Raw genomic sequence first — 25,451 nt, forward strand, 5'->3', positions numbered from 1 at the left:
ATCTGTGATTAGAATCATCTTTAGTAGCAAAGAATATTCAATGACTCATTCAGCCTCAATTTTATTAGTAAATGAATTAACAGCTTTGGCCCACCCAACTTAATAACGAGGAGACAAAAAAGGCTCCGCACTGACCCAGACGGCATCACTGGGAACAGCACAGGAAACCTCAATTCAAACTCTGTCAACCTCACGATGATTAGAATAGCCATTCCCTGTGTGTGGAATCAACAATGCTGGCCCAGCTAACCTATTGTGAGGTGCAAATACTGCCCAACACAAGTTTAGCAAACCTTACTGTGAGTACTCCAAGAATCCCCATCCTGCCGGGACTTGATTATACCAGTTGAGATTTTTTCTGGGACTTCCCAGTGACACCATCCAACATTTCCTGAGGGGAGAAAATTTGTGGGTCAGACTTTTCTTTAGACTCTGCAAGTGTGACCATGTCTGTGATATGTGTTATTCTGTACATTGTCTTGTGATCAAAAATCAAATCCACTTCGAGGATGATTAAGCTGTTCATGGGGATAATTTTTAAAGCGTTCTTTTGAAATCATGTAGCCACGCAACATCTTGCACACACTGTAGTGGTTATTTTTGCATTCTGTTCTCTGATTTAAATATGCACAGTTGGTTGGCCAACATTTTTATGCCCTTTGCTCAGCTATGGAATGAGGTTGATTCTTTGCCTCTTAGACAAGTAGCTTTCATAGAGGCTTTGGAAAGATCTTGAAGGTACATTTTGACTGCTAAAGACGTCATAACAATTATTTTCTCCTTATTGCTGTTGATTGCTCTTAACACCAAGAAGCATTTGTGTGACTGTGCACTTAAAATTGCCTCATTCCCAGCAATGGGCCAGCCGATTTAATCACTGGTAGAATGAATATCAATGGAACAGCCAACCTGTCCAGAATAACCTTAGATTGTAGAGCACTGACTCAGAGTCACCGTGAGTAGCCTTAGAACCACAGAATGTGCACGTATGGCCCTGCCCACATCACTGTGCAGAGAAAGAAACTCTAATGCTCACTCTGTCTAGCTCTTTTAAAATAGAATTGCCAAAACAGACCCAGCAGATCTCATGAAAAGCAACTAAGAAACTGTAGCACTGGCTTAATCAACCAGACTTTGATTAGCCGAAGCATTCCCAAAACTATTCACCGTTATGATTGACTCAGTCACACCATCCATAGAAGTCTCCCCAGCACTGTCCCACCCAATCATTCGATTAATAACCAATAAAACATTCTCCCTTGTTCGTGCACACAATGGAGAGTTGATCCAGCTGTGACATATGGGCTGGTAGAATTGTAGGATGCTCCTGTATGTCATCATCTTCTGTGTGCTGGTGGCAGATGAAGAATGGCATTTTTAATGGCATAGAGCAGAGCTGACCATGCACATCGGCAAGCAGGGTTCACTCCAGTAAGGCTTTGGCTCCAGAGAGTGATAGAGGGAGACGGATGATCATCCCTGAAACTCTCTGAAGTCAATTGAGGTGTATACCTGTCACAGAAAGACGTCTGTGCGCTTCCATGAATGGCTGAATTGATGCAACTCACTTTGCTCTACAAAACGTCCTCAGTGCTTAGATTCATGTATTTCCCATCTACATACACGCACCCCTAGTTCAATTAACAAGCACCCTCAGTCCGCATTTGTACGTTGTCCTACTTCCCTACACAGCACTCAATATGCCTTAGTTGATGCACTAATCCTCTGGTACACCAACTATCGCCTATGGTCTAGATGGTGCACTACCCTACTGTGTCATATAAGGCCTTCTGTTCCTTGGTTGATGCATTGCCCTTTTAACTCCACGCAGCACCCTATGCTTTATTTGATGGATTGCCTTTCTGCTTTCCAGATGACCTCTATGTCTTGATTGACACTTTGCCACTCTGCTCTACATGTGGCCTCTAAGCCTGGATTCACTCTTTTCCTCTGTGCCATACACAAAGCCAGTTACCCTTGGGTGAACAGCATTGCCTCTTCAGCTCCACATATTACCTATTATGCCCGAGTTGATGACTTGCCCTACCCTATTTATTCATAGAGCCCTCTATGCATGAGTTGATGCATTGCACATTACATCTCCTACACAAGTCCCCTTCTAAGTCTGGGTTGATACCGTGCCCTCTGTTACACACACCACCTAGTGTGCCTGGATTCATTCATTGTTCCTCTGTTACACAGGCACATTCTATGCCTTGGTTGAGCCATTCAAACCCTTCCCCAAAGAGTGTCTCCTATGCCCCGTTGTTCCAACCATCACCCTCTATCCCTTTATTGATACATTGCCCATATGCTCCATACAGCACCCGATGCCTGAGATGAGACATTGCCTCATATACTAAACACAGTGACATCTATGTATTGTTGTCTTTTGTTTCCTTCTCCAGGAACATTGCTATTACCATGGGGCTGTCTCAGGGTGGAAGCACTCGCACGTCGTTCTCAGCGCGTGTTCAGGATTCCGGTAAGATGTCCCATTGACTAGTCCAAGACACTGACGGACAAGAGATTGACCACAGAGACAGACTGACTGCAGAAAGAATAGATTCTGATTGACCGGAACCGTAAAGAGAGAAACAACGACCAGAGAGAGTAGAGTGACTACTACCTTAGTGAGAGACACATTGAGGAAGAGACGCTGACTGACCGGGGAGACAGGTTGACTTGGATTCATTACCATGGCGGCTTGACTGAGACGCATTTCAGATCTAGATTTAAAAGCCGGAGACAAAGATAAAAGTAATGTTGGGAGTGTTTGTGAACGTAGTGAAGGTTTCGTTTGTTTCTTGCGAGTTGTTGGGCCTAGTGAATGATTCAACAGGTGCAGACGTTTTTAAGATTTAAAAATTTAAACTCTAAAAAAAAAGTTGAAAGGTTAGCAGGACCATCTATAAATGTAGTTGCAAGCTAGGCTTTTTGCTTTTGGAAGGTGGTTTGGAAACGTGATTTGAAGCGTAGACTCTGAACGCCACTGAACCCCTGCTGAGATCTCGTCTGCTGAAGTCTCTTTTCTTCTCTTGGGACAGAAGAGGGAGCCATTTTGCTCTAAATTGGTTCCCAAAGTTGGAAGCCTGTTAGAGTTGAGTCCTATAATGCAGCTTCAGTTTTAAGGGTAAAGGGACTGCTGAAATCTGATGAATGCAGATAAAATAAATCAATTTCCCAAAGGTCGGGCGCCTCCATAGCAATGCATTTCTGTGATGTGTCCCCTGGGTTCACAGTCGTTCTAAATATACTTGAATCTGGATCCTGGTCTCACAGGCTCCAATGCTTCAGACCCCCCTCTCTCTCCCCCACTACAAATCATGAGAACAACAAGATTTCTCCTTCCGGCAGAGGACCCAATTCCAACTGTGGACATTCTGATGCATGAATCAAGAGGTAGAGTAAGGCTCAAGCACAGGTATTATAAAGGGATTGCTAAGGCTTTGTCCTGCTATAGTTAAATCCAGGGCAGGAAATTAGCTCGTGCCACGGTTTGGGTTGGGAGCGTCAGCATCCACCTGAGGACTCTCACGTGAAGACAAGAGAGGGAACTCCAGCCACAAGAAATGCAGAGTTGACGGAGGGGGTTGGAACACTGGAAAGTGTCGAGGATATAAGACCATGCTCTGACCCAAATGCTTCTTCCACTCGCTCAACAAATTAGAGCGATCATTTTCAGACTGTTCAATGGAGTCCACCTCCAGTCATGGTCATTAGTCCGCACAGGCAGTGTCAGTAGAGTTAGGGGACCTGGTACCTCTGTGATGAGCCTGCAGCAGAGATTAGAAGTGCTGCGTGAGACTTATCAGTCTGTGATGGCAGTACTTCACAACACACAACTCTCTTCTTCTGCCACTAGCCTAGACCAATATACATGCTCGCCACCAACCAATCAGTCAGATAATCACTTACACAGGCTACGACTCTGAGTTCAGATCTAACCTCCTGCGGTCACAGAGGCTGCTCTTGTGGCTAAAGGTGAAACTTACTAAAACAGAATAGAAAGACATCCCAATTGCCATAAATCAAGCATAAATATAGTACACAAGGAATCGGAACAATGCACGTTCATAAATTACTTTTTGTTTTTTCAAATTAATTAGTTATTAGGCACTCCACGAACTGCAAACATGAGTACATGACATATAACATTAAGACACAAAATGACTGACACAAAAACTCAGAGTCAGTACAAACATGAGATAACAATGTCCCCTCAGTTAGCATAGAGAGTTATTCAGTCCTTATTAGAGGTTTCCATCTTTTCAATACATGCCTTCCCAGGTGAAGGGGTGTTTTCATCCTGATGGTCTCCAAGAGAGTTCATGTACATAATGCGCATTCACTTGACATACAGGGGAAATGTCCTGTATTGATTACACATTTCTCTAATCTCTGTATCTTCCACTGACGCGTTTGTACCTCCTTCACATTGGACATAATCCTTTTATGTTGCTCTGGCGCTTTAAAGAACAACAGGAACGCTTAGTATCATCGTCATTAGTTCATTGAGGCTGCATACAGGAGAGGACTGCTTAAGTATTACATGGCAGCACACGGAGAGCAATGCAACTCCACGTACGTGTTCTCGAATCAGTTGACTATGCTGGGGTTCACATTTACATAGGTTAATGTCGTAAGGATGGCCTCAATAAAATGTTTGCATCCCATCTGTAGAAAGGTGGAGATGCATCAGTGGCAGGCATATAGATTATTGGAGTGTGTGATCAATATAGGATATTTCCCCAAAATTTCGAGTGAAGGCACATTACTTTTTATGAAATGTCTTGTGGGCCATCAGAATGCAGACCCCATCTATCCCCCCCCCTCCCAAATGTATTTGTTGAAAAGAAGGAAAACCCTAATAAGTACTGAATAACTCTCTATACTAATTCACATTTGTACCGACTTTGATTTTTGTGTGGTTCATTTTCCATGTGATATATTTATGTACATTTATTTTGACCGTTTCTGGAACACTAAATAACTAATCAATTTCTGAAATGCACATTGTTACGATTCCTTGTGTATTATATTATTTATTTCTTGATTTATGGCAATTGGAGTGTCTTCCTATTCAATGTTTAGTATATTGATCCCCCACCATAAGCCTTAACAGGATCAAACCAAGTTTTGTTCAAGCCAAAGGTGCATCTTTGGCAGTTGAAGCTAAAAAAGCAACTTCCAACAATGTACATGTATGTGTCCCGTAGATTGTTATCGTGAACGTTGTTGTAAAAAAAGCAACCAATCGAAGTACAGTGACCATACAAAGAATCTCAGCGGACTTCTTTTCTTCTACCGTAGTTGCTGGCACATGGTGCATTCTGACATTGTTGGGAGTTTAGCGGTTGTTGACTCCCTCTGTCAGTGTTTAGATCCCAGGTCAGCCAATGTGGCCCAGTGTTGCTGTCAGGAAACAGGCCTCCTGTGGGACCATGCAATACATTCTGAAAACAGACACCAAGGTTGACAATTCTTCTCCGGAGTAGTACCGTCACAACGGCCCTTGCAGAAAAGTAGATCTTTGGATCTCGTCCAGTGGGAATTTCTCCTGCCAAATATCCAACCTTAGTTAGTAGACTCCACGTGTGCGGTGGCTGCAGATGCCGGATACTGGGAAGGAAGCTGGGATGGAGCCAGACCAGCTGTGGAGAGAAGTAATCCCCTGGCTGACGGCTGCACTTGGCTGGGTTTATCCTACTGGTCTCATGTTGCGTATTTCAGCGGGAACCCCCTTTACTCCACAAGCTTTACATTCATCCTTGCTAGACGCTCAAACCAACAGAGCCAACAAAAGAACAGGGCGAGCGGAGTCAAGGGTCGACAATGACTGTAAGAGCCCCTGCAAGAGCAGAGCCTTGACAATATTTATAATGTAAATCATGCAGCAAAGATTGTGTAAGACTATGAAAGGATGTCTTCAGAATTCACAAAACTGTATTTAATACATTGAAGGTCTTCACCTTAGTACATCAGGTTATGTTAGAAGTATTTGTAAAAAGTTAGGGTTTTTAAACATGAACTGAGAAACATTTCTGCTCCACCCTGATAACAATGCTGTTTCTGAACTAAGAGGCAAGTCACGTGTCACGTGTACCCTTTATGTGGCCTACATTATTGTTATCAATAGGGCAGCTTTGTGTGCTATTAAATACAAGAGGTTTTTGTACAGCACAATCCTGAACTTGAGTATTTGAAGGTGCTCTTATATGTTATAATGAACAAAAAAGGAATCTCATTGAAAAAAAGTATTTGCCTTGGATCACACACTTTGGTCAAGTGGTGGAACAGGAGTTGACCCCAGATTTTCCATTTCATGCTGTGCAATTCAGCCACTACAAAGGTATATCTTTCTGACATTAAATTTTAATGCTTTGTCCTTAATTCTTTGAGGGCGAGACTAGAGCATGGGTGACGGGTAGAAATCACATTTATTTTTCACAGTTTTACATAGCATGAACCTTGGGCGGGTACATAATTGTGTTGCACCGCACACTAAGACTTCATACCACATTTTTTTCACAGTACAGGAAGATTTGGCCGGTTTCACGGGATGCTGAGCCGAGGCCGGATTTGGACCTGGTTCCCCTTGTTAATGGTTAGCAGCTGTAGCCACTAGGCTGCATCATCTCCCGTGAAAACTCGGCTCGTTTTGGGTTCAAGGTTCCATGAGGACCTCAATCTGAGCCAGACCGATTAATCGGGCTCGAGCCTGACTCGAACATTCAGTGCCTTAGCCTGTCTCTACAAACCAGTTGACACACAACACCCAGCTAGTCACACCTAGTGCCACAGAGTCAAACTAAGTACTAAAGCGGAACATAAACATACATCAAAACCTTTTGAGTCTCAAAGAAAGGTGACTTTGAGTGGCTTTGTAAGCTGAGTCTATTGAAATCAATGGAAATTAAATATTTTTTAGAGAGTGAGGATGGTTTTGTGGGTGAGTGATCTCACTGATATATCTGGCATGCATTTCGCTTCTTTGGAGGTTGAAGATACGTCCAAGGAGGATGACAACAGCTTCCATATGAGGGCAAGTTGAAAGGGATGAAATAACTGGCTACTATCAACAAGTTGCAAAATTCACCAGTCATTCACACTATGTGCCACAGAGCCAATAGCCATTCACAGCAAGGTTGCCAGAAACGAAGTGTCATTGAGTCACAAGCCACACGCACTAAGTGTGAAAGTGATATAGACTATTCACATTCGGGTACCAAGTGGCCATATCCACTCGTACTGAGCGCCACAGAGCATCCACTCACTTCCACTCAGCTCCTTGTAGCCTTGGAGTACCACAGAGCTAACATTAATTCCCTCTTGGTGCCACAGAGAGGGTAGTCACACAAAGTCTATAGAGCCACCTCCGACTCACATAGCAATACCGTCCCTGCAGCTGTTCATTCCAAGTATTGAGGAATTATTATTATTATTATTATTTTTTTTTTTGGAAAACCTTTATTTGTAGAAAAAAGTACACCGCTATTCAGCCATACATCCCGGAGGCCAGGCAGCATTGAGGTAGCAGTTATATTTGTGTACCAAACGGTAAGCAGAAGCAATCAGGTTTAATTTTCAAGTATGTTAGAACATAAGAATAAATAAACCAGGTAAACAATAAGAGCCGCAAGGGATAAAGTAAAGAGGAGAAAAGAACGAGAGAAGAAAGAGAAAGGAAAAGAAGAAATTAGGCTGAGGACGGATCACAGACGGTGGACTTGCATCACGGGGAGAGATCAGGGGCTGCACCCCCTAATCAGTTTGCAATGTAATTAGCGACAACAGGTTGTGTGGGGAGTAGTACAGCAGGATGACCGGCGTGGAACCACGGGTAAGGGACACTACGGAGACAGATGGACGTCAGGGTCTACCACCACAGGGGGCGCACAGATATCACCTCGATATGAGTTCCAAGCACCCCACACAGACCTCCACATTCTCGGTTTGCCCCTGGCCACATATACTGTTTTTTCGCGCAGCATGCACCAGTCCATGTTGGTTTTCCACAAACCCAGCGAGGGAGGAGCTGGCGCGCCCCATCTCTGAGCAATGTCTCTCTTGGCTATCATGTTGCCCAGAGTGACCCAACGGGTCTGGGCAACGGTATAGTCATTCGGGCCCCAAATGTTGAGTAGGCAGCGCCGGGCCTCTGCGGGTAAAGCCACACCAGTCACTTCCTTCATCACTTCGTGCACACGTACCCAGTATCGAGACACTTCAGGACACTCCCATAAAATGTGCATGAAGGTCGCAATCATCCCACATCCTCTCCGGCATGTACCATCCAGTGAGAGCCCCATGTGTATGAGTCTGGGGCCCGTGACATAAACTCTATGTAATATCTTTAGCTGGACAAGGCGGAGCCGCGCCGATATGGCCACCTCCCTAGGGGAAGAGACCGCCGACTGCCACTCCTCATCATCCACCTCTATGCCATCGTTCACCCAGAGCTCCCTCAACCGCATCAGCAGGTCAGCACGCACATTAATGAGCTTCTTGTAGGTCAGGGAGATAGCGCTGTCCGGCATATGGCCGTCCAGCACCCTGTCTTCCAGTGGTGACGATTCAGGTACCGTCTCCCCCGCCGGAATGCGGGAAGAGAGGGCATGCCGAAGCTGTGCATATCGGAAGTATTCCGTCGCCCCCAGTTGGAACTCAGACTGCAGTGCATCAAAAGGCTTGATCCTTCCCCCGGCCATCACATCCCCCACCTTCGATATACCAATGGTGTCCCATCTGTCAAAGCCTTTGGTGTGCCACAGCTTCCCCAACATGTCAGAATCATACAGTGGAGTGGCCATGGTAACCCTACCCTGCCAGCCCAGAGTTTTAGTGACCGCCCGCCACAAATGCACCACCGTTTTAGTGGGACCTGTCAGCTTCCGATCCAGAGACTTGGAATATAGCGCCCTGTAATAGTTCCTATCGTTCATGAGCCACCGGTCCATGGCGTAGCCTGGGCTGACTGCCGGGCCATAGAGGCCATGATTGATTGCCGCGAGTTGGGACGCCCAGGAATAACGCCGTATGTCAGGTAGGGCTATGCCGCCGTCATAGCACGGTATGGTCAGTTTAACCAGAGAGATCCGTGGTCTACCATCCCACAATAGCGCTCGCTGCAAGGATTCGACCTCCCCAAAATATTTGGCCGGTACGGGGTCCTGGGTATTTTGTAGTGCATAAAGGAATCGTGGCAACGCCATCATTTTGAACAGCGCTGCCCTGCCCATCAGGGAAATCGGCAGTTTTTTCCAGCCCTCCACATCTCGGCGCAACCGCGCCAGAGGCGGAAGCAAGTTATGCGAGTACCGTGCTCGGGAGTCCCGCGACACGTAGATACCCAAGTACCTAAAGCCCTGTTGGGCAATCTGTATCGAGCAGCCACGGGGGAGGCGCGGAGTGTCTCCACACAGCGTATACAGTGAGGACTTGGACCAGTTGATAACCAGGCCCGAGTAGGTTCCAAAGGTACCCAGCAGATCAAACACTACTATGAGCGAGCGGCAGGGGGAGGTGAGATATAGGAGGATATCGTCCGCATAGAGCGACACCCGGTCTTCGAATCCCGGAGACCACGGTATCCCAGCGACATCGGGATGTGTCCTGATCCACGCCGCCAAAGGCTCAAGTGCCAAGGCGAACAGGAGTGGTGACAACGGGCATCCCTGCCTGGTGCCTCTGTGCAGTGCAAAGGAGGCTGACAACCGACCATTAACAGCCACATTAGCCAGCGGGGCCGAGTACAGGAGTTGGACCCAGCCGATGTAAGCGGGTCCAAACCCCAATTTGGCTAGCACTGCCCATAGGTAGTTCCACTCCAACGAGTCGAATGCCATAGTGGAATCGAGCGAAGCGAGTACCGTGGGCTCAGTAAGTAAGTGTGCCTGCGCCATAACTGCGTGGAGTCGTCGCAGATTAAGGGCCGTGTTGCGGTGTGGTATGAATCCAGACTGGTCCGGATGAACCAAGTCCGAGATCACCCCCACCAGCCGGTTGGCCAATAACTTGGCCAGAATCTTGGGTTCGGCGTTTAAAAGCGAGATGGGTCGATACGAACGGCAAAGATCACGTGGCTTCCCCTCCTTGTGTATCACCACGATGGTGGCGAGTCGTTGGTCGAGCGGGAGCTCTCCGGCCTCGCGGGCCTCAAGAAACATATCCAGCAGGGGCGCGGCAACCGTGTCGGCCTTGAGCTTGTACAGCTCAACAGGAATGCCGTTGGGCCCCGGCGCCTTGCCGGAGCGCAACGATCGAATCGCCAGCGCCACCTCGTCCACGGTCGGGTCTCGATCCATGTCCTCCCGCTCGACATCTGAGAGGCAAGGAAGCTCGATTCCTTCCAAAAGGGAAGTCGAAGCAGATTCCGGTAGGGAAGTCGCAGACGTGTAAACCGCCTCAAAGTACTCCGCGAAGGACCCAACTATGGCGGCCGGGTCCGTGAGGACCAGGCCATCATCACCCAGTATCTCCGGGACCACCCGAGACGCGAGCTCTCGTCTGTCCAGCCAAGCCAAAAGCTTACCGGCCTTGTCTCCCGAATCATAAATCCTGCCCTGCTGTTCCCTGCTCGAGGCCCTTGCCGCGTCGGTTGCAGTGGCCCGGAGTTCGGACTGTTTGAGGGAGAGGGCGTGTATTAGCTCAGGAGTCGGCCCCAGAGCTAGCTGGGAGTTTAAGTCAGCGAGTTCGGACTCTAGCCGCACCACGTCCTCACCCCGCCGTCTGCGGGCCTCCGCGATCAGAGAGAAGGCCTCGCCGCGAAGCACAGTTTTAAAGGCCTCCCATAGGGAGACAGCAGAATCGACCGAGCCGGTATTCTCGGTGAAGTACCGCTCTATAGATTTAGCTAGGAGATCCCTGGTCTTTGGGTCCCGAAAATACCAAGGATTAATAGGAGCCACTCGCGAGGTCGCGGGTATCCGAAAATCGAAGGACACCCAAACCGGGGAGTGATCCGAAATGCCCCTGGCCAAGAGACGGGCGGTGGAAACAGACTGTGCCTGGGCTGCGGGGGTGAGGACGTAGTCGATACGAGACAGGCTGCCGTGGGCACCCGAGAGAAAGGTATACTGCCGCAGGGCAGGGTGCAATAGACGCCAGCAATCGATCATCCCCATGGAGCTCAGGAAGTCTGGGAGCCAAGACTGGGAGGCGCGTAGGTCTCTGGATGGGGAGCGATCTAAGTCCCCCGATACCACAGAGTTGAAGTCCCCACCCACGATCAGCAATCCCTCAGGGAGATCTAAGATGGCGCTACCCAGATCTCGAAAAGTAGTCTCCTGCAGCCCCGGGGGAACATAAACCGAAACCAAAACTAGAGTGCGTCCCTCCCATTTGCCCACCTCCGCCACATATCGGCCCCTCTCATCAACAAGTGTAGACTCCACCTCCAACAGGAGGGACATGCGCACCATGATGCCCACCCCTCTGGATCCCGTGGAGAACCCCGAATGAGCCACCATCTTGAATCCCCGTCTATTCAAAGCCTTGCACGCATTTCCCACAAGATGGGTCTCCTGCAGGAAAACAACATCGGGCGAACAACGTTTGAGCAATTGCAATACAATCCCCCTTTTAATTCGGTCCCCTAACCCGTTGACGTTCCAACTCAACAAATTAAGAGGTTTACCCCCCATCATCAAGGACGTTCCGCCCCCTCCCCCCCACCCGCAATGGTGCCCACAATGTTATCACATCATTCCAATGAGACCTCAGCCAGAACAGAGAGTGAAACAAGAAGGAAAGTAGAAAAAACACACCCCAACTAGCCCCCACCCTGCACCCCTGCATTAGACTAAGAGCCACCCCAACTAGCAGTGTGCCTGTCGCCCCTTAACTAATCTACAAGAAGTCCCACAGAGGAGAAAGGAGGCCTCCTATCCCCTCCCGTCACCCCCCATATCACTAACAAAGATATTCAAACCAATTGCAGCAATGTCTTCAGCCGATGCCCTTCTCAGCCGCCCCCCTTCAGGAAGTCTAAAGTCTGGGCAATCATTCCTGAGAGTCCGCTCCACCGGTGGTCTCCTCCGTCTGGTCCGCCGGGTCTGGTCGTTCCTGGGATAGGGTATCAAGCCAATCTCCTGCCGCGTCCGGGAAGTCGAAAAACAGAGTCCGATGATTGTGTTCAATGCGGAGTTTGGCCGGATAGAGCATGGAATAGCGCATTCCCAAGTCTCTTAGCCTTCGTTTTACCCCAGCAAAGCTTTGTCGTCGTTTCTGCACAGCCTGAGTAAAGTCGGGGAAGAAGTTGACGTCTGAGTTCTGGAAGCGCAGTGGGCCTGCGGTCCTCGATGCCTGCAGGATAGCGTCCCGGTCCCTATAGTTAAAAAGTCTTGCAATAATGGGGCGAGGGGAAGCGCCCAACTTCGGCGGCCCACCCGGTATCCTGTGGGCCCTCTCCACCGAGAAGAACTTGCTCAAGCCCCCCGGTGCTAGATTCTTGACCACAAGTTCCTCAACAAAGAGTTCAGCCGAGTCCTCCTCGGCCCTCTCCGGTACTCCGGTGATGCGGACGTTTTGGCGTCGCGCACGACCCTCAAACTCGTCCAGTCGGCGTGCCAGCAGTCCATTCGCCATCTTTAAGTCGCGGACCTCGGTTTGAATGTCGGACATATCATTGACCAGGCTCGATGTCTTGAGGTCCAATGATTTCACCCGGTCATTGGTCTTTCCGAGGTCAGTCCTGATGAGGTTCAACTCGATCTTCAGAGAGTCAACCTTGCTAGACAATGCCTCGTGGAGGGTGTGCATCTCCGTCTTCACCCCAGTTATCGCACCCATCACATCCCGAAGCGTGATTTCGGAGTCATCCGGGGATTCGTCCCTTCTCGGGTCCTTAGTGCGGCCCATCAGTCCCGGTGATCCCTTAGACTGGGAGAATCGCTCTGGAATGGTGGATTGGGACTGGGTCGGTTTTCCGCTGACTCTCTGAGTCTTGCCTTTGTCCGAGTCCCCTCTGCCCGCCATGTTGGCACGCCCGGGCAGGGTGGTCCAAGGGGGTGAAGAAGCCGTGTGGTGTGCACTCAGTAAGCGAGATAGAGACACCGAAGTCACCCGAGGAGGGCGCTCAGCAGTAGAATTCAGGTTCCGGTGGCATTTGCCGGGAAGACGAAGCGCAGGCAGGGAGGTCCACAGGAAGACACCGCTGTACCCCTCGACGTTCACCCAATGACACAGGCGGAGCCACCAGGGCACCGTCGAGCTAGCTAGGTCCAGGAATGTCGGATTTTCATTCCAAAAGCGGGCGCCGCTTCAGGACCGGCTCAGCAATAGATTCCCACAAAATAGGACAGGATGGGTGGCAGGATAATTGCGGAGGATCGGGAGGTCTTCGGAGCTCCGAGCTCACGCGGCCATCTTGGTTGCCCGCGAAGCTCCTCCTATTGAGGAATTATTAATACTGTCAGCTACCAGTCTCTGTTTAGTTCAGGGTTTAGAGATGCTCACAGATGGATGTCATGGCTCACGTCTGGGACACAGTGCTACTGTCTGTGTAGACCAATGATCGGACACAGTTTCACAGCGCAGTACACAGTATAATCCTGCCAGCCGGTCTCTGTGGCACTATGGATATCTTGGGCTAGCCCAAGGACTGCCCATCATTCTTTCAGAGCCAGGAAATGTTAAGCATCTCTTGGAATGACTGATGTTGTCAGAGGGAGACCCGTTGATGCTACTTTCAACCACGTGAAAGAGGTTGGCCTAGATCCTCCAGTTCTTGCTGAAACCACCCAAATGCAATTCACTGTCTCTTGTTCAGTGTGTCTTTCTTGTTCTTTGGCACAGTCTCTTGTTTGCTGGTTGCGTGATCTTTCTTTTTGATTTTTATTGTTTCATGTTTGTCTCTTTTCTCTATCTGTACTCTATCTTGTGTGCCGGGTGGTCAATTAATGAGTCGTACCTTATTTTGTTTCTCAGTCGCTGGTGTATGCTGTCTGGAACCGTCTTTTGTTTTCTGAATCACTGATCTCTTGCTGCCTTTTGTATACTGACTGGCTAACCTCTCATTCTGGCTCTTGTTGTCATCTCTTGTTTGCTAATTGGATGATCTCTGTGCTTGGTGGCAGGGGTCTGATCTCCTTGAGTAGTAACCTCAGTTACTTGATAGAGCCTCTACCAGGGGACCGAGGGCTGCACATCATCTACAGGGCAGAGCATTTCAAGATTCCTGGAGGTACTTGTGGACATCAGCATCCTCAGGCGGTCCCTGACAACTGGACCAGTGGAATTACTACTGCCGCCAACTCAGGGCATCTTCGGGTAAGAAACCTTTGTAGCTTCTAATCTACCCTCAAGATACAGCTCAGTAAGGCCCACCCATATATTCCACCGATGTTTCAGGCATTGGAACAGGTGCTTACCCTGGTTTCCACCATGTCTCATTATACCACTGAAGAAGGCATACATATGTGTTGCACATAACCGTACCTAGTAAGACTGAGGGCTTCTAATCTTGTGTTGTAACATCAATACATATATCACATTCCCAGCTTCATACCTCATCTTAGGTGTGTACCTTCCAGCCTCTTTTCAGGACTCAGCACTAGTCGGCATGCTCAAAATCGTTGTTTGTCCACAGACGTAGCACTGTTTTCCTATCTCTCCACAAATATCCAGGATTGTCATCTAACAAAAACAGAACTTTCAAGAGAACTAGTGGGGTAAAGGCTTTGGGATAATCACGGAACCCATGGTGTTAGAAATGAACAAACAGTTGCAAAGTATATAAAATCTGTTAAAATATTGTGCAAAAATATTAACAAGCGGAAATTAGTCTTAAACCTTTGTATGATGAAGAGGTCTTTACATGTAGTAAATTCTTTAGTTCCTGGACATAGTATGATGGATATTATTGGCTGATACCTACTTGATAAAGTCACATTGAATAAAAAAATCAAGACAATGTATAGTTTCTTTCCTTTAGTACTTACACTGGTGTTTGCATCAATGAGTGAACTTATGAAAGGGAGGTCTCTTATAGGCAACAGGAGGCCTCTTTTGGGCTGGAGCAACAACGACCACAACCTACAATAGATCTGATTGCACAACAAAGGTAGGCTGTGAGGCATCTTGGGGTCTGGTCTGCTTGTGGTACTTTAAAGCGTGCCATGGCTGTGGTGCCCGTTCATAGCTTGGTCCAGGGACACCGAGCTCTTTATCTGAAGCGATAGTCCCTATGCAGCTAACAGATTTACTTTACCACCCAGCATCATAGAGGGGGGCCCATGGATAGCTAGGCCTCTTGAAGAAGCTGTGCATGGGCATGGAAAGGACGAGTTGCCTAATACCTTGTTTTGGTTTGTGGTATCAGCTGGTCTAATGATCACATCTGAGAGGGTTTTTGAAGAATAAGCTTTCATACTTCAGGCGAGAACACAGATATGGGTTCAGGGCCCCAGTAGACAGGAAAGGTACATGTTGCTGTGGATTGGGTAGACCACCTGCAACCTCCACTGAAGGTCTGAGATTATATAAGGCCCTCATGATGAGGGTTCTTGCTCTGTCTTGAACTCCCGAAATAGAGAAAGATGCTCAAGCTGTTCTTGCAGTGGCTGTGTTTTACCTAGGAGGCTGACTACAACAGCAATGTACAGACCGATCTGTATTGAGAGAGGACTCTGGGAAGGGAAGGATCTTGGCCCTCACCCATATTGGTCACCATGTGCCTGCTTGCTGTTTGTAGGTGACTTGATACTTCTGAATTACCCTCTTGCTGGTACATTTCTGCAAACCTGACCAGAGGCTCATCGCTGCTACAACATAGGCTGGTATGGTTGATCCGTTACCCACTGCTGGTTGTGATGGATCAGACGTAGCAGTCTGCTCAGAGATTTGGTTTATCCAGACCCTTACCTGATTGGCGGTGTGGACCCAGGTTCTTATATCTTTATTCTTACTTCCTTTTGTTGTTACCTATGCTATTCATGAGTTTGTGTATATGCTAAGGCCAAGATTTACAAACACTTTGTGTTGGGTTTACATTACTTTCTTAATGCACACCTGATGCAAAGTTTAGTGGGATTTACAATCCAACGTAAATTGTGATTTGCATCAGGGGGAGGTTCCATGGGTGGTGCTGAGCGCTCCCATGCAACCTACCCATGGGTATTAACACAAATTCCTATCCAAAAGAAATTATGGACAGGGATCTGGGACAATATCTGACCCCTCCTTGAGGCAAGCGCAACCAGGAGAAATGTTTTCATTTCTCCACGTTTTTCCCTTTTTGCACAAAAACAATGCTAACTACAATGCAGACACCCTTGCACTATAGCGCAAGGGGTGTCAGCGTTGGTGCATAGCAAGCAAAAATGCGCCAGCACAGGGGGAGGGCAGAACAGCTTAATATCTACTAAGATGTACCACTGTTCTGCTCTCTCCCATTCATGCAACGCAGTTCAGCAAAGGTACTTGCTGCCCTGCATTGAAATATTTTTTTTAGTAAATCTGGGTCTAGTTTTTTACCCATAGAAACTGTTTTACTGGAGCAGCAGTGCCATGAGGACTCACATTTTAGTAAACAAATTGTAGTTAACTGGGCTTTCCAATTGTGCATTGATTAGCACAAACGTTTAAGAGAAGGAACCGTTGCAGCATTGTTTGCATATAGGTGCTCCTTCCTTGTTCATAGCTGCATTGTTTTCCTGTGGGCTAGGCCTAACCATGTACAGTACCCAATCCATTGATAATAAAACCGTATACCTATGCGCGCCTTGGGGTTGAGCAGTTTGTCCTTTTCAGTGTATAGTGTTGTCCTTCAACAAGTTCCAGCTGCCATTTGTCACTATCACCTAATCTCTTTGCAAGTCCCCTATTCATTTATAATAGTCAGGCACAACCACAAAGGGCATCTGACACTAGGGTGTGGCAATTGAATGAAATGCCCTGGACGCACTGTATTTCTTCTGGCTCCCTTTTTCATACTCGCCCAAGACCCTTGCTGACCCCTGCATCCTACACGGGAGGAAGATGGACTGAAAGCTTCTGGCAATAAATGAGCTAGTCACCTATTTATTTCAGTGAAGTGTTTAAAAACCGTATTCAGAAGTATATTCTGTCACTTAATCATGTGTCTTAACTCAGAATTTTTGACTCCTGAATTCCTCTGCTATTATATATCCAATTCCAATAACCTACAAATTCATCCTATCTTTACAATTTGGTTTACTCTGCATACTAACAGACCAGCTTCAGGTGGGAGGCTCCTGATTTTTAAAGCCAAGAAAGGGCTTTACTGTAGCTGTCTCCCGCCTACAATTGTTTCAGTGTTACTCGATAGGATAAATACATTTTTTTTTATAAACTATCTCACTCTTTCATGTTTCCAAATGTTGGCTTGTATGCAGAATTAAAAAAAATATGGCTAAGAAGCATTGCTCATTTCTTCAGCCACAGGGTGTGTCTGTTAAATGTTCCTGCTAAGAAGTGAGGCAGTGTCAGTAACAGTTTCAATGATTCCTCTTTATCTGAGCACCTGATTATTTTCAGAAGAGATGTCTCATTAATATTTATTCGGAACAGTATCTTTCTTGCTAGAAAGCCCACCATTGCTGACAGTGAAAACAACTGACAATGCTTCACGTCTCAGTCAACATTTTTTATCATCAATTTTGTTTAAAAATCTCAGTCACGTCTCCTGCCCTTTTAGCATACTCTCTGCATGGGAGATCTTCAATCACCCCTTTCAAAAGGCTTAGCGTTCATTAATATGTGGTCTAGGCGAAAACGCGCAGAAAACTTGTTATGGAGAATTTTTTCCCCCAAAGCAAGTTTAATACATTTCTCAACTTTTTGCAACACTGGGCTTGAACTCCTCCCCCCCCCCCCCCCCCCCCCCTCCACTCAGACTCCCTTTTTCTCTGTTCCTCCTCTTCTCCCATCTCTCTTTATCCATTTCTTTCCCTTCTCTTGCAATCTGTATGTTTTCCTCTTTTTTTGCCATCCCCTGCTCTCTAACTCTAACTGAGCGCCTCTTTTCACACTGGGTTTGGATCCTCATTACCAATTATCCTTTCTGCCCCAGTCTCCTTCCTTCTGCGCACTGTAAAATATTAGGTGAAGAGGCGTTTGTAATTTCAAGTAAGTCAAACAAATAATGTTATTAGCCTCTGGTAATCCAGAAGATATAAAAATACTCAGCTGCTGACTGCGTGACATCTTCTTTATCAAGTGGTTCTCTAACACGGCAGATTTATTATACACTTGCTTGTTTTCAAGATAGCCACTGTTCATGCCGGAACTCCATGATGACTTTCAGTCATTTGGAAAATGGCTGTGCCTACTGTCGTATACTAGGGGGCCAATTACGGTGTTGGTCGGAGTTTTCTCCAAACGACACCATGACGGAAACGGGACAGCCTAATTAGGATGTGACCGCACCAACCCATTTCTCTATGGGAGCTTGTGTTCTGGCCGTAAACCGGCCGTAACACAAGCTCCCATAGAGAAATGGGAGATTGTGTTAATCCCTGTCCCCTATGGCAGGGACCTCAAGGTGCCTTCCATAAAGTGCAGGGATTGGCCCCCAACCACAGGCTGCAAGGGAAAGACCCGGACAAGACCGAGCTAGTCTTGAAGGGGGGCTCATCCAGCCCCTGGAATTCTTTGTTTTGGCCTCCTTCTTTAGGTTCCCCTCCCTCTCCTTCTTCCTCCGTTAAAACTCTGGGCATTAAACTCAATAACCATCTCACTCTCCATTCTCAGATCGGGTCTGTTGTTTCCGCTTGTTTCCTAACTCTTCGCACTATCCGCACTGTTTCCCGTTTCTTTTCCTTTTCTGCACGTAAACTTATCTTGTCCGCTCTGGTCATCTCCCGTTTAGACTACGGGAATGCCCTCTATAACGGCATCCCGGCCTATAGTCTACGGAGATTGCAATTGGTACAAAACCAGGCGGCCCGTCTAGTCTACTCTCTCCCTAGATTTCACTGTGTCACTCCTCTGCTAAAGGAACTCCATTGGCTCCCGGTTCGTGAGCGAGCATTATTCAAACTGGGATGCATGACTTTCATGGCCCGTTTGGGTCTCGCTCCCACCTTCATCTCCTCGGCGGTACAGCCATACGTGCCCTGCAGAGAATTGCGCTCATCTTCCCTTTGCTTACCCACGGTACCACGTTTCAAGCGCAAGAAATGGGGTGGAGCTAAATTCTCTTCCTTGGCCCCGGTGTTTTGGAACTCCCTTCCCATTCACCTTAGATCCTCCACCCAGTATCTTCCTTTTCGTAAGCTACTTAAAACCTTCCTCTTTTCTCAAGTCTTTCTTTTGTAACTCCTCTCCCATTTCAGCTTAGCGGTCCTTTTTATATGTTCCATCTATGCCTGTACTTATAAGCGCCAAGAAACCGCATGGTGTACGCCGCGCTATATAAATACTTTAAAATTCAAAATTCAAAATTCAAAGGTGGCCCAGTTAGGGGCCCCCAAACACGCTTTCTGACAGTGTTTCCATGTCCAAAACGCCGACATAGAAACCCTGCTGTAAACCGTGCATCGAAATTCAGACGGCGTAAATCACTGTCTATATGGATTACGGGCTGGTTATGACTGGCCGACTGGCTCCTTGAGCCCATCTGAAGCCAGCTGAAATGACCGGCCAGTTTCAATTCAAACCGGCTGTATCGATATCAGCCAGTCAGAATTGAAACAGCCGATGTCGGTCGTAAAGCCTCCGGCGTAGGGTCAGAGGCTATAAGACCGGCATCGCAAAAGGCCACTAAGAATTTCCTGTTTTAGTGAGAAACTCTGCAGTCTTGATTTTGGGAACTTTGCCCTCTGACATATTAACTAGAAAATCCATAAAACAGGTGTGCTGATGTTGATGTTCTGTTGATATATGGAGGTCATTGCATAGTCATTATCTGAAAAGTACCATGACCATCTTCTTTGCTGAGCAGCAGTAAGAATTTCTGATGGTTTGATAGATTCTAAGATGGGGGGAATTGTGGAAATTGTGAAAGTGTAATGAGTACTCAATACATAATTATGTCATTCCTGGGATGCTCTTTCGATTACTGAGCCTCCTCGTCTCAAGTATTTTACTGGATGTCTGTTGCGTTACAGTTTCTTGGCAGTGTGCCAGAGTGAGAATCTGTTTTCTGTCTGGGTTAGGTTGAGATAAAATAGAGTCTTGCATAGTAGTTTCAAACGTCCCTTTCTACCAAGTAGGGATGATTACCATTCACATAATTTCATAAAATAAGGGTGCTCGTGTTTATGTTTGTTTTAAAAATTGTAAGTCTCAATATACTTTGGGCTCATAAGTAAAACGTAACCTATTGAAAGCAGCTCGGTGATCGATGTGTTGTTTCAGAGAAAACGGGACTAAACTGCAAAAATAATACAATCCCAGAAAACAGTGACCTATGACCCTGCTCGCAGGCAGGTAATGTAATGTAATGTAATGTAATGTAATGTAATGTAAAGGCACATTTTTATAGTGTGGCTATCACTCCAAGGAGCATCTTGGCGCTGAGTACCGTAGCCAGATGGGCCGGGCCGGCAGACTGCTGAAGTTCAGAGGACCTGCGCACTTACACTAGAGTTTTACAAGCTGTATCCGTAAGGTTGTAGATCCAGCTTTTCAGGGCTTTCCTAAACTGGCTCTCTGCGCGGGGATTTGCCGGAGTTGTGGTGGAAGCTTGTTCCACGCCTTAGATCCCAACACAACAAGGGATTTTCCCCCCTTGGTGACAAGCTTGAATCTTGGGATCACCAGTAAATTCAGGTTTGAGGACCTAAGGCTCCGTGATGGCAAATAACATCTAAACCCTTTTCAGAGGTATTTAGGCCCTTGCAAATGGAAGGCCCTAAATGTGATAATCAGTATTTTAAACAGGATGCGCTTGTGTATTGGCAGCCAATGAAGGGCGTTGAGCGCGGCCGAGGCAGACGACTTCCTTGGCCAGCCAAGTACCAGGCGGGCGGCTGCGTGCTGGACCATCTGCAGCCTGTGGAGCACAGATTTATTTGCTCCCGCATACAGGCTATTGCAGTAATCAAGCCTTGATGTTATAAGCGCAACCGCCAATGTGAAAAAAAAAAAAAAAAAAAAAAAAAAGTTACAAATATAATATCACCAGGGAGACGACGGTAATTATGAAGCACACAAATTTTAAAAATGTAATAAGAAAATGTTATATTTATTAGGTATATATACTCAAGCTAAAAAACATTAAAATTTATAGCACATAATAAAAGAAAATACAATATATAACCAATTCTAAACAATCAATATAATGCAAACAATCACACCCTTAATTCATAAAACAGTGGCGGACACTAGTAGTCCTCTTCTGAAGAGGACTACTAGTGTCCGCCACTGTTTTATGAATTAAGGGTGTGATTGTTTGCATTATATTGATTGTTTAGAATTGGTTATATATTGTATTTTCTTTTATTATGTGCTATAAATTTTAATGTTTTTTAGCTTGAGTATATATACCTAATAAATATAACATTTTGTTATTTCATTTTTAAAATTTGTGTGCTTCATAATTACCGTCGTCTCCCTGGTGATATTATATTTGTAACTTTTTTTCACATTGGTCTTTTTCCCTGTCAAACATATTCTGTTGCCTTAACAGGGGGTCCTTGTTATTTACGCCAATAAGCGCAACCGCCACCATTTGCCTTACTGCCAGTGGAAGAAGGTCAAAAAAATTTCTAAGACCTCTAATGATGTTAAAACACGTGCCGGCCACGGTCACCGCCTGTTGTTTAAATGACAGGGAGTCATCAAACTTAATGCCCAGATTGCGGGCAATGGAAATGGTGTTGGGGGGAGCTTCTGCATCTTCCGGCCACCACTGTTTGGGTGAGAACAGGTTTTGATGCCCAAACGGCAAAATTTCATTTTTGCCCGAATTACACTTAAGGTGATTGTTCCTCATCCAATCAAATGTGGCGGCAAGGCAGTTTTTAAGATTTTCTTCTTCGGCTCCAGGCAGCTCCCTGTCCAGCACTAGGATGAGCTGAGTATCATCAGCATATGATACTGTGCTGATCCGAAAAGATGAAATAAGTTCGATCAGGGGGACCATATACAGGTTGAAAAGTACAGGGCTCAAACTAGAGCCCTGCGGCACCCCTGTCTTCAAGACTTTCTCTTCGGAGCAAAACCTGCCGCCTTTGATTGAGAACATTTTTCAGCCATGCCAACACCTCTCCTGCTATCCCTGATTTTACTAGGCGGTCAATCAATATGGAGTGCAAGACCGTATCGAAAGCCGCCGATAAATCAACTAAAATCAGGACGGCTTTCTTCCCCTGGTCCATGGCAACCCGCAGGGTCTCCACCGTGAACAGGAGGGTGGATTCCGTTGAGTGCTTGGCCCTGAGCCCTGACTGATTGGTATGCAAAATGTCATTGTCCTCTAAAATCTTGGTAAGTTGTTTATTTACAAATGCTTCCGTCAGTTTGAATAATGCTGGAATCAATTAAATGGGACGGAGATTCGAAAGGGTTGCCGGGTCAGCTAAAGGTTTTTTCTGTAAAGGCTTTACAGCTGCGAGTTCCCCACGCTGCTGCATGGCTCTGCCTGCATTGTTTTTGCCTAATCATGTATTCTCCCCCTGTGCCTAACTTGCTTTCTTGCCCAGACTTGTTTTTATTCCCCTGTGCCTGTACTTGCTTTCTTGCCCAGACTTGTTTTTATTCCCCTGTGCCTGTACTTGCTTTCTTGCCCAGACTTGTTTTTATTCCTTTGTGCCTGTACTTGTTTTCTTGCCTAAACTTGTTTTTCCTTCCTGTGCCCAGTTCTCCCACGGCCCGCCCATTTTTCCCGTCGCTGCGTCACTGCGGCCCCGCCCACCTGCAATCCCATTCGCCACCCCGCTCCCGCCTCCCAGCTGCTTCACCCTCCCACATCACCTCATATGGCGCACCTAAGGCAAACCCGTCTGTGCCAGTCCGTGCCTGGACTGCGCCCAGCGCCAGGACCCCTGGACACCACGAACGCCACGACATCCGGCACCGCTACGATGCCAGAATCCTCCACGCACTCAACACCGGACGATCACACACTTGCTTCCTGGCCGGCCCGAAGCGCACCCACGGAGCTTTCACCTGCCGGAACTGCAGCTTCACAAGCATCCGCCCCACCATGCTGCCGACCAGGAAAGAACCCAACCACCTCAGATGCATCCTTCTCAACACCCGCTCCGCCCGAAAACATGTTGTTGAACTCTGGGACCTACTCGACTCAACCTCCCCACCTCGAGAACAATGACGACACCAACTCCACCACCCTGATCGACAACCTAGCCAACCTCGACTCAGACAACTCGTCACAACACCCACCCTCTCCGCCGGTCACACGCTTGACCCCATCTTCTCCTCAAGCCCCCACATCTCCTTCAACCATACCACCGAACTCCACTGGACCGACCACCACTGCATCCACTTCACCTTCAAGAAACCCACCACGCACCACCGCACCCAACAAATGCCTCACCGCTGCTGGAGCAAAGTCACCGAAGACCAGCTTTCCACCACCCTCGCCCAGAGCCCACCCGCCGACCATACCGACCCCGACACAGCCGCCCGCAACCTCAGACAGTGGATCAAAGACTGCGCCAACACCCAGGCCCCGATCAAGAAACCCTCCAACAATCATATCAACAAGAAAGCCAGCTGGTTCACTGAAGACCTCCGGGTCTACAAGCAAACCTGTCAAAAGCTGGAGAAGATCTGGCTCTGTGAACGAACCCCAGACAGCCATGCCACCCACAAGAATGCCACCCGCAGACACCATCAGCTCATCAGATCCGCCAAAATGTCCTCCTTCAAAGACCGCCTAGACAACAACGCGCACAATTGCAAAGAGCTCTTCAACATCGTGAAGGAACTCTCCAACCCCAGCTCCAACACCAATGACGTCCCACCCTCGCAAGACCTGTGCGACTCGCTGGCCACCTTCTTCCACCGCAAGATCACAGACATCCACAACAGTTTCAACTCCACGACCGCCCCGACAACCACTGAGACCTCCGCCCCCACGACCACCATCCGAACGAACCGCCTGCTCTACTGGACCAACATCAATGACGATTACACTATCAAAATCATGAACACCATCCACTCCTGATCTCCGTCAGATCCATGTCCACACCTCATCTTCAACAAAGCCAGCACATCCATCGCAACCCATCTCCGGAAAGTCATTAACACCTCCTTCGAGACAGCAACCTTCCCTGAGAGCTGGAAGCACGCCTAGATCAACGCCTTACTCAAGAAACCAAAGACAGACCCCAAGGACCTCAAGAACTTCCGGCCCATCTCCCTGCTCCTGTTCCCGGCAAAGGTCATCAAGAAGACTGTCAACAAACAACTGACCCGCTACCTCAAGGAGAACAACATCCTGGACCCTTCCCAGTCCGGGTTCCGCAGCAACCACAGCACCGAGACTGCCCTCATCGCCGCCACCGATGACATCAAGTCCCTGCTGGACAACGGAGAAACAGCGGCCCTCATCCTCCTGGACCTGTCAGCCGCCTTTGACACGGTCTGTCACCACACACTACGAACACGCCTCCACAACGCTGGGATCCAAGAGAAGGCCCTGGTTTGGACCACCTTCTTCCTCTCCGCCAGAACACAGAGCGTCCACCTTCCGCTCCGAAGCCACCAAGATAATCTGCGGAGTACCCCAGGGCTCATCCCTCGGCCCAACTCTGTTTAACATCTACATGGTCCTGCTCACCCACGTCACCCATCGGCACGACCTCAACATCCTCTCCTACGCCGATGACACCCAACTTATACTCTCCCTCACCAAGGACCCCCACACCGCCAAAACCAACCTTCACAAAGGAATGAAGGCCGTTGCTGAATGGATGAGGAACAGCCGACTGAAGCTGAACTCGGACAAGATGGAGGTCCTCATCCTCGGATCCACCCCTTCGGCCTGGGACGACTCCTGGTGGCCGACCGAACTGGGAACCGCTCCAACACCCACCGACCACGCACGCAACCTAGGGGTCATCCTCGACTCCACTCTCTCCATGACTAAACAGGTCAATGCCGTCTCCTCCTGCTTCTTCAACACCCTCCGCATGCTCCGTAGGATCTACAAGTGGATCCCCACTGAAACGAGAAGAACAGTCACCCAGGCCCTTGTCAGCAGTAGGTTGGACTATGGAAACGCCCTCTACGTAGGAGCCTCGGCCAAACTCATGAGACGACTCCAACGCATCCAGAACGCCTCTGTACGCCTGATCCTCGACATCCCTCGCCGCAGCCACATCACACCCCACCTGAGAGACCTGCACTGGCTCCCGGTCAACAAGAGGATAACCTTCAAGCTCCTCACCCACGCACACAAGGCACTCCACAACACCGGACCAACGTACCTCAACAGACGACTCAGCTTCTACACCCCCACCCGCCAGCTCCGCTCCGCCGACCTCGCCTTCGCTAAAGTCCCCCGCTTCCGAAGAGCA

At 47.9% G+C, this 25,451-nt stretch overlaps 1 protein-coding gene across 1 annotated transcript in view; it reads left to right on the forward strand.

Annotated features, from left to right (window-relative positions):
* ADAM19 (ADAM metallopeptidase domain 19) overlaps positions 1-25,451 on the forward strand; it is a 451,105-nt gene that overhangs the window by 133,223 nt on the left and 292,431 nt on the right. The window contains exons 5-6 of the mRNA XM_086931224.1: positions 2,409-2,485; positions 14,079-14,271. Coding sequence (XP_086787350.1) covers positions 2,409-2,485; positions 14,079-14,271 — 270 coding nt within the window. The remainder of the gene's footprint in view (positions 1-2,408; positions 2,486-14,078; positions 14,272-25,451) is intronic.

This window comes from Lissotriton vulgaris, chromosome 7, assembly GCF_964263255.1.
Source record: "Lissotriton vulgaris chromosome 7, aLisVul1.2, whole genome shotgun sequence".
Lineage (NCBI taxonomy): Eukaryota > Metazoa > Chordata > Amphibia > Caudata > Salamandridae > Lissotriton > Lissotriton vulgaris.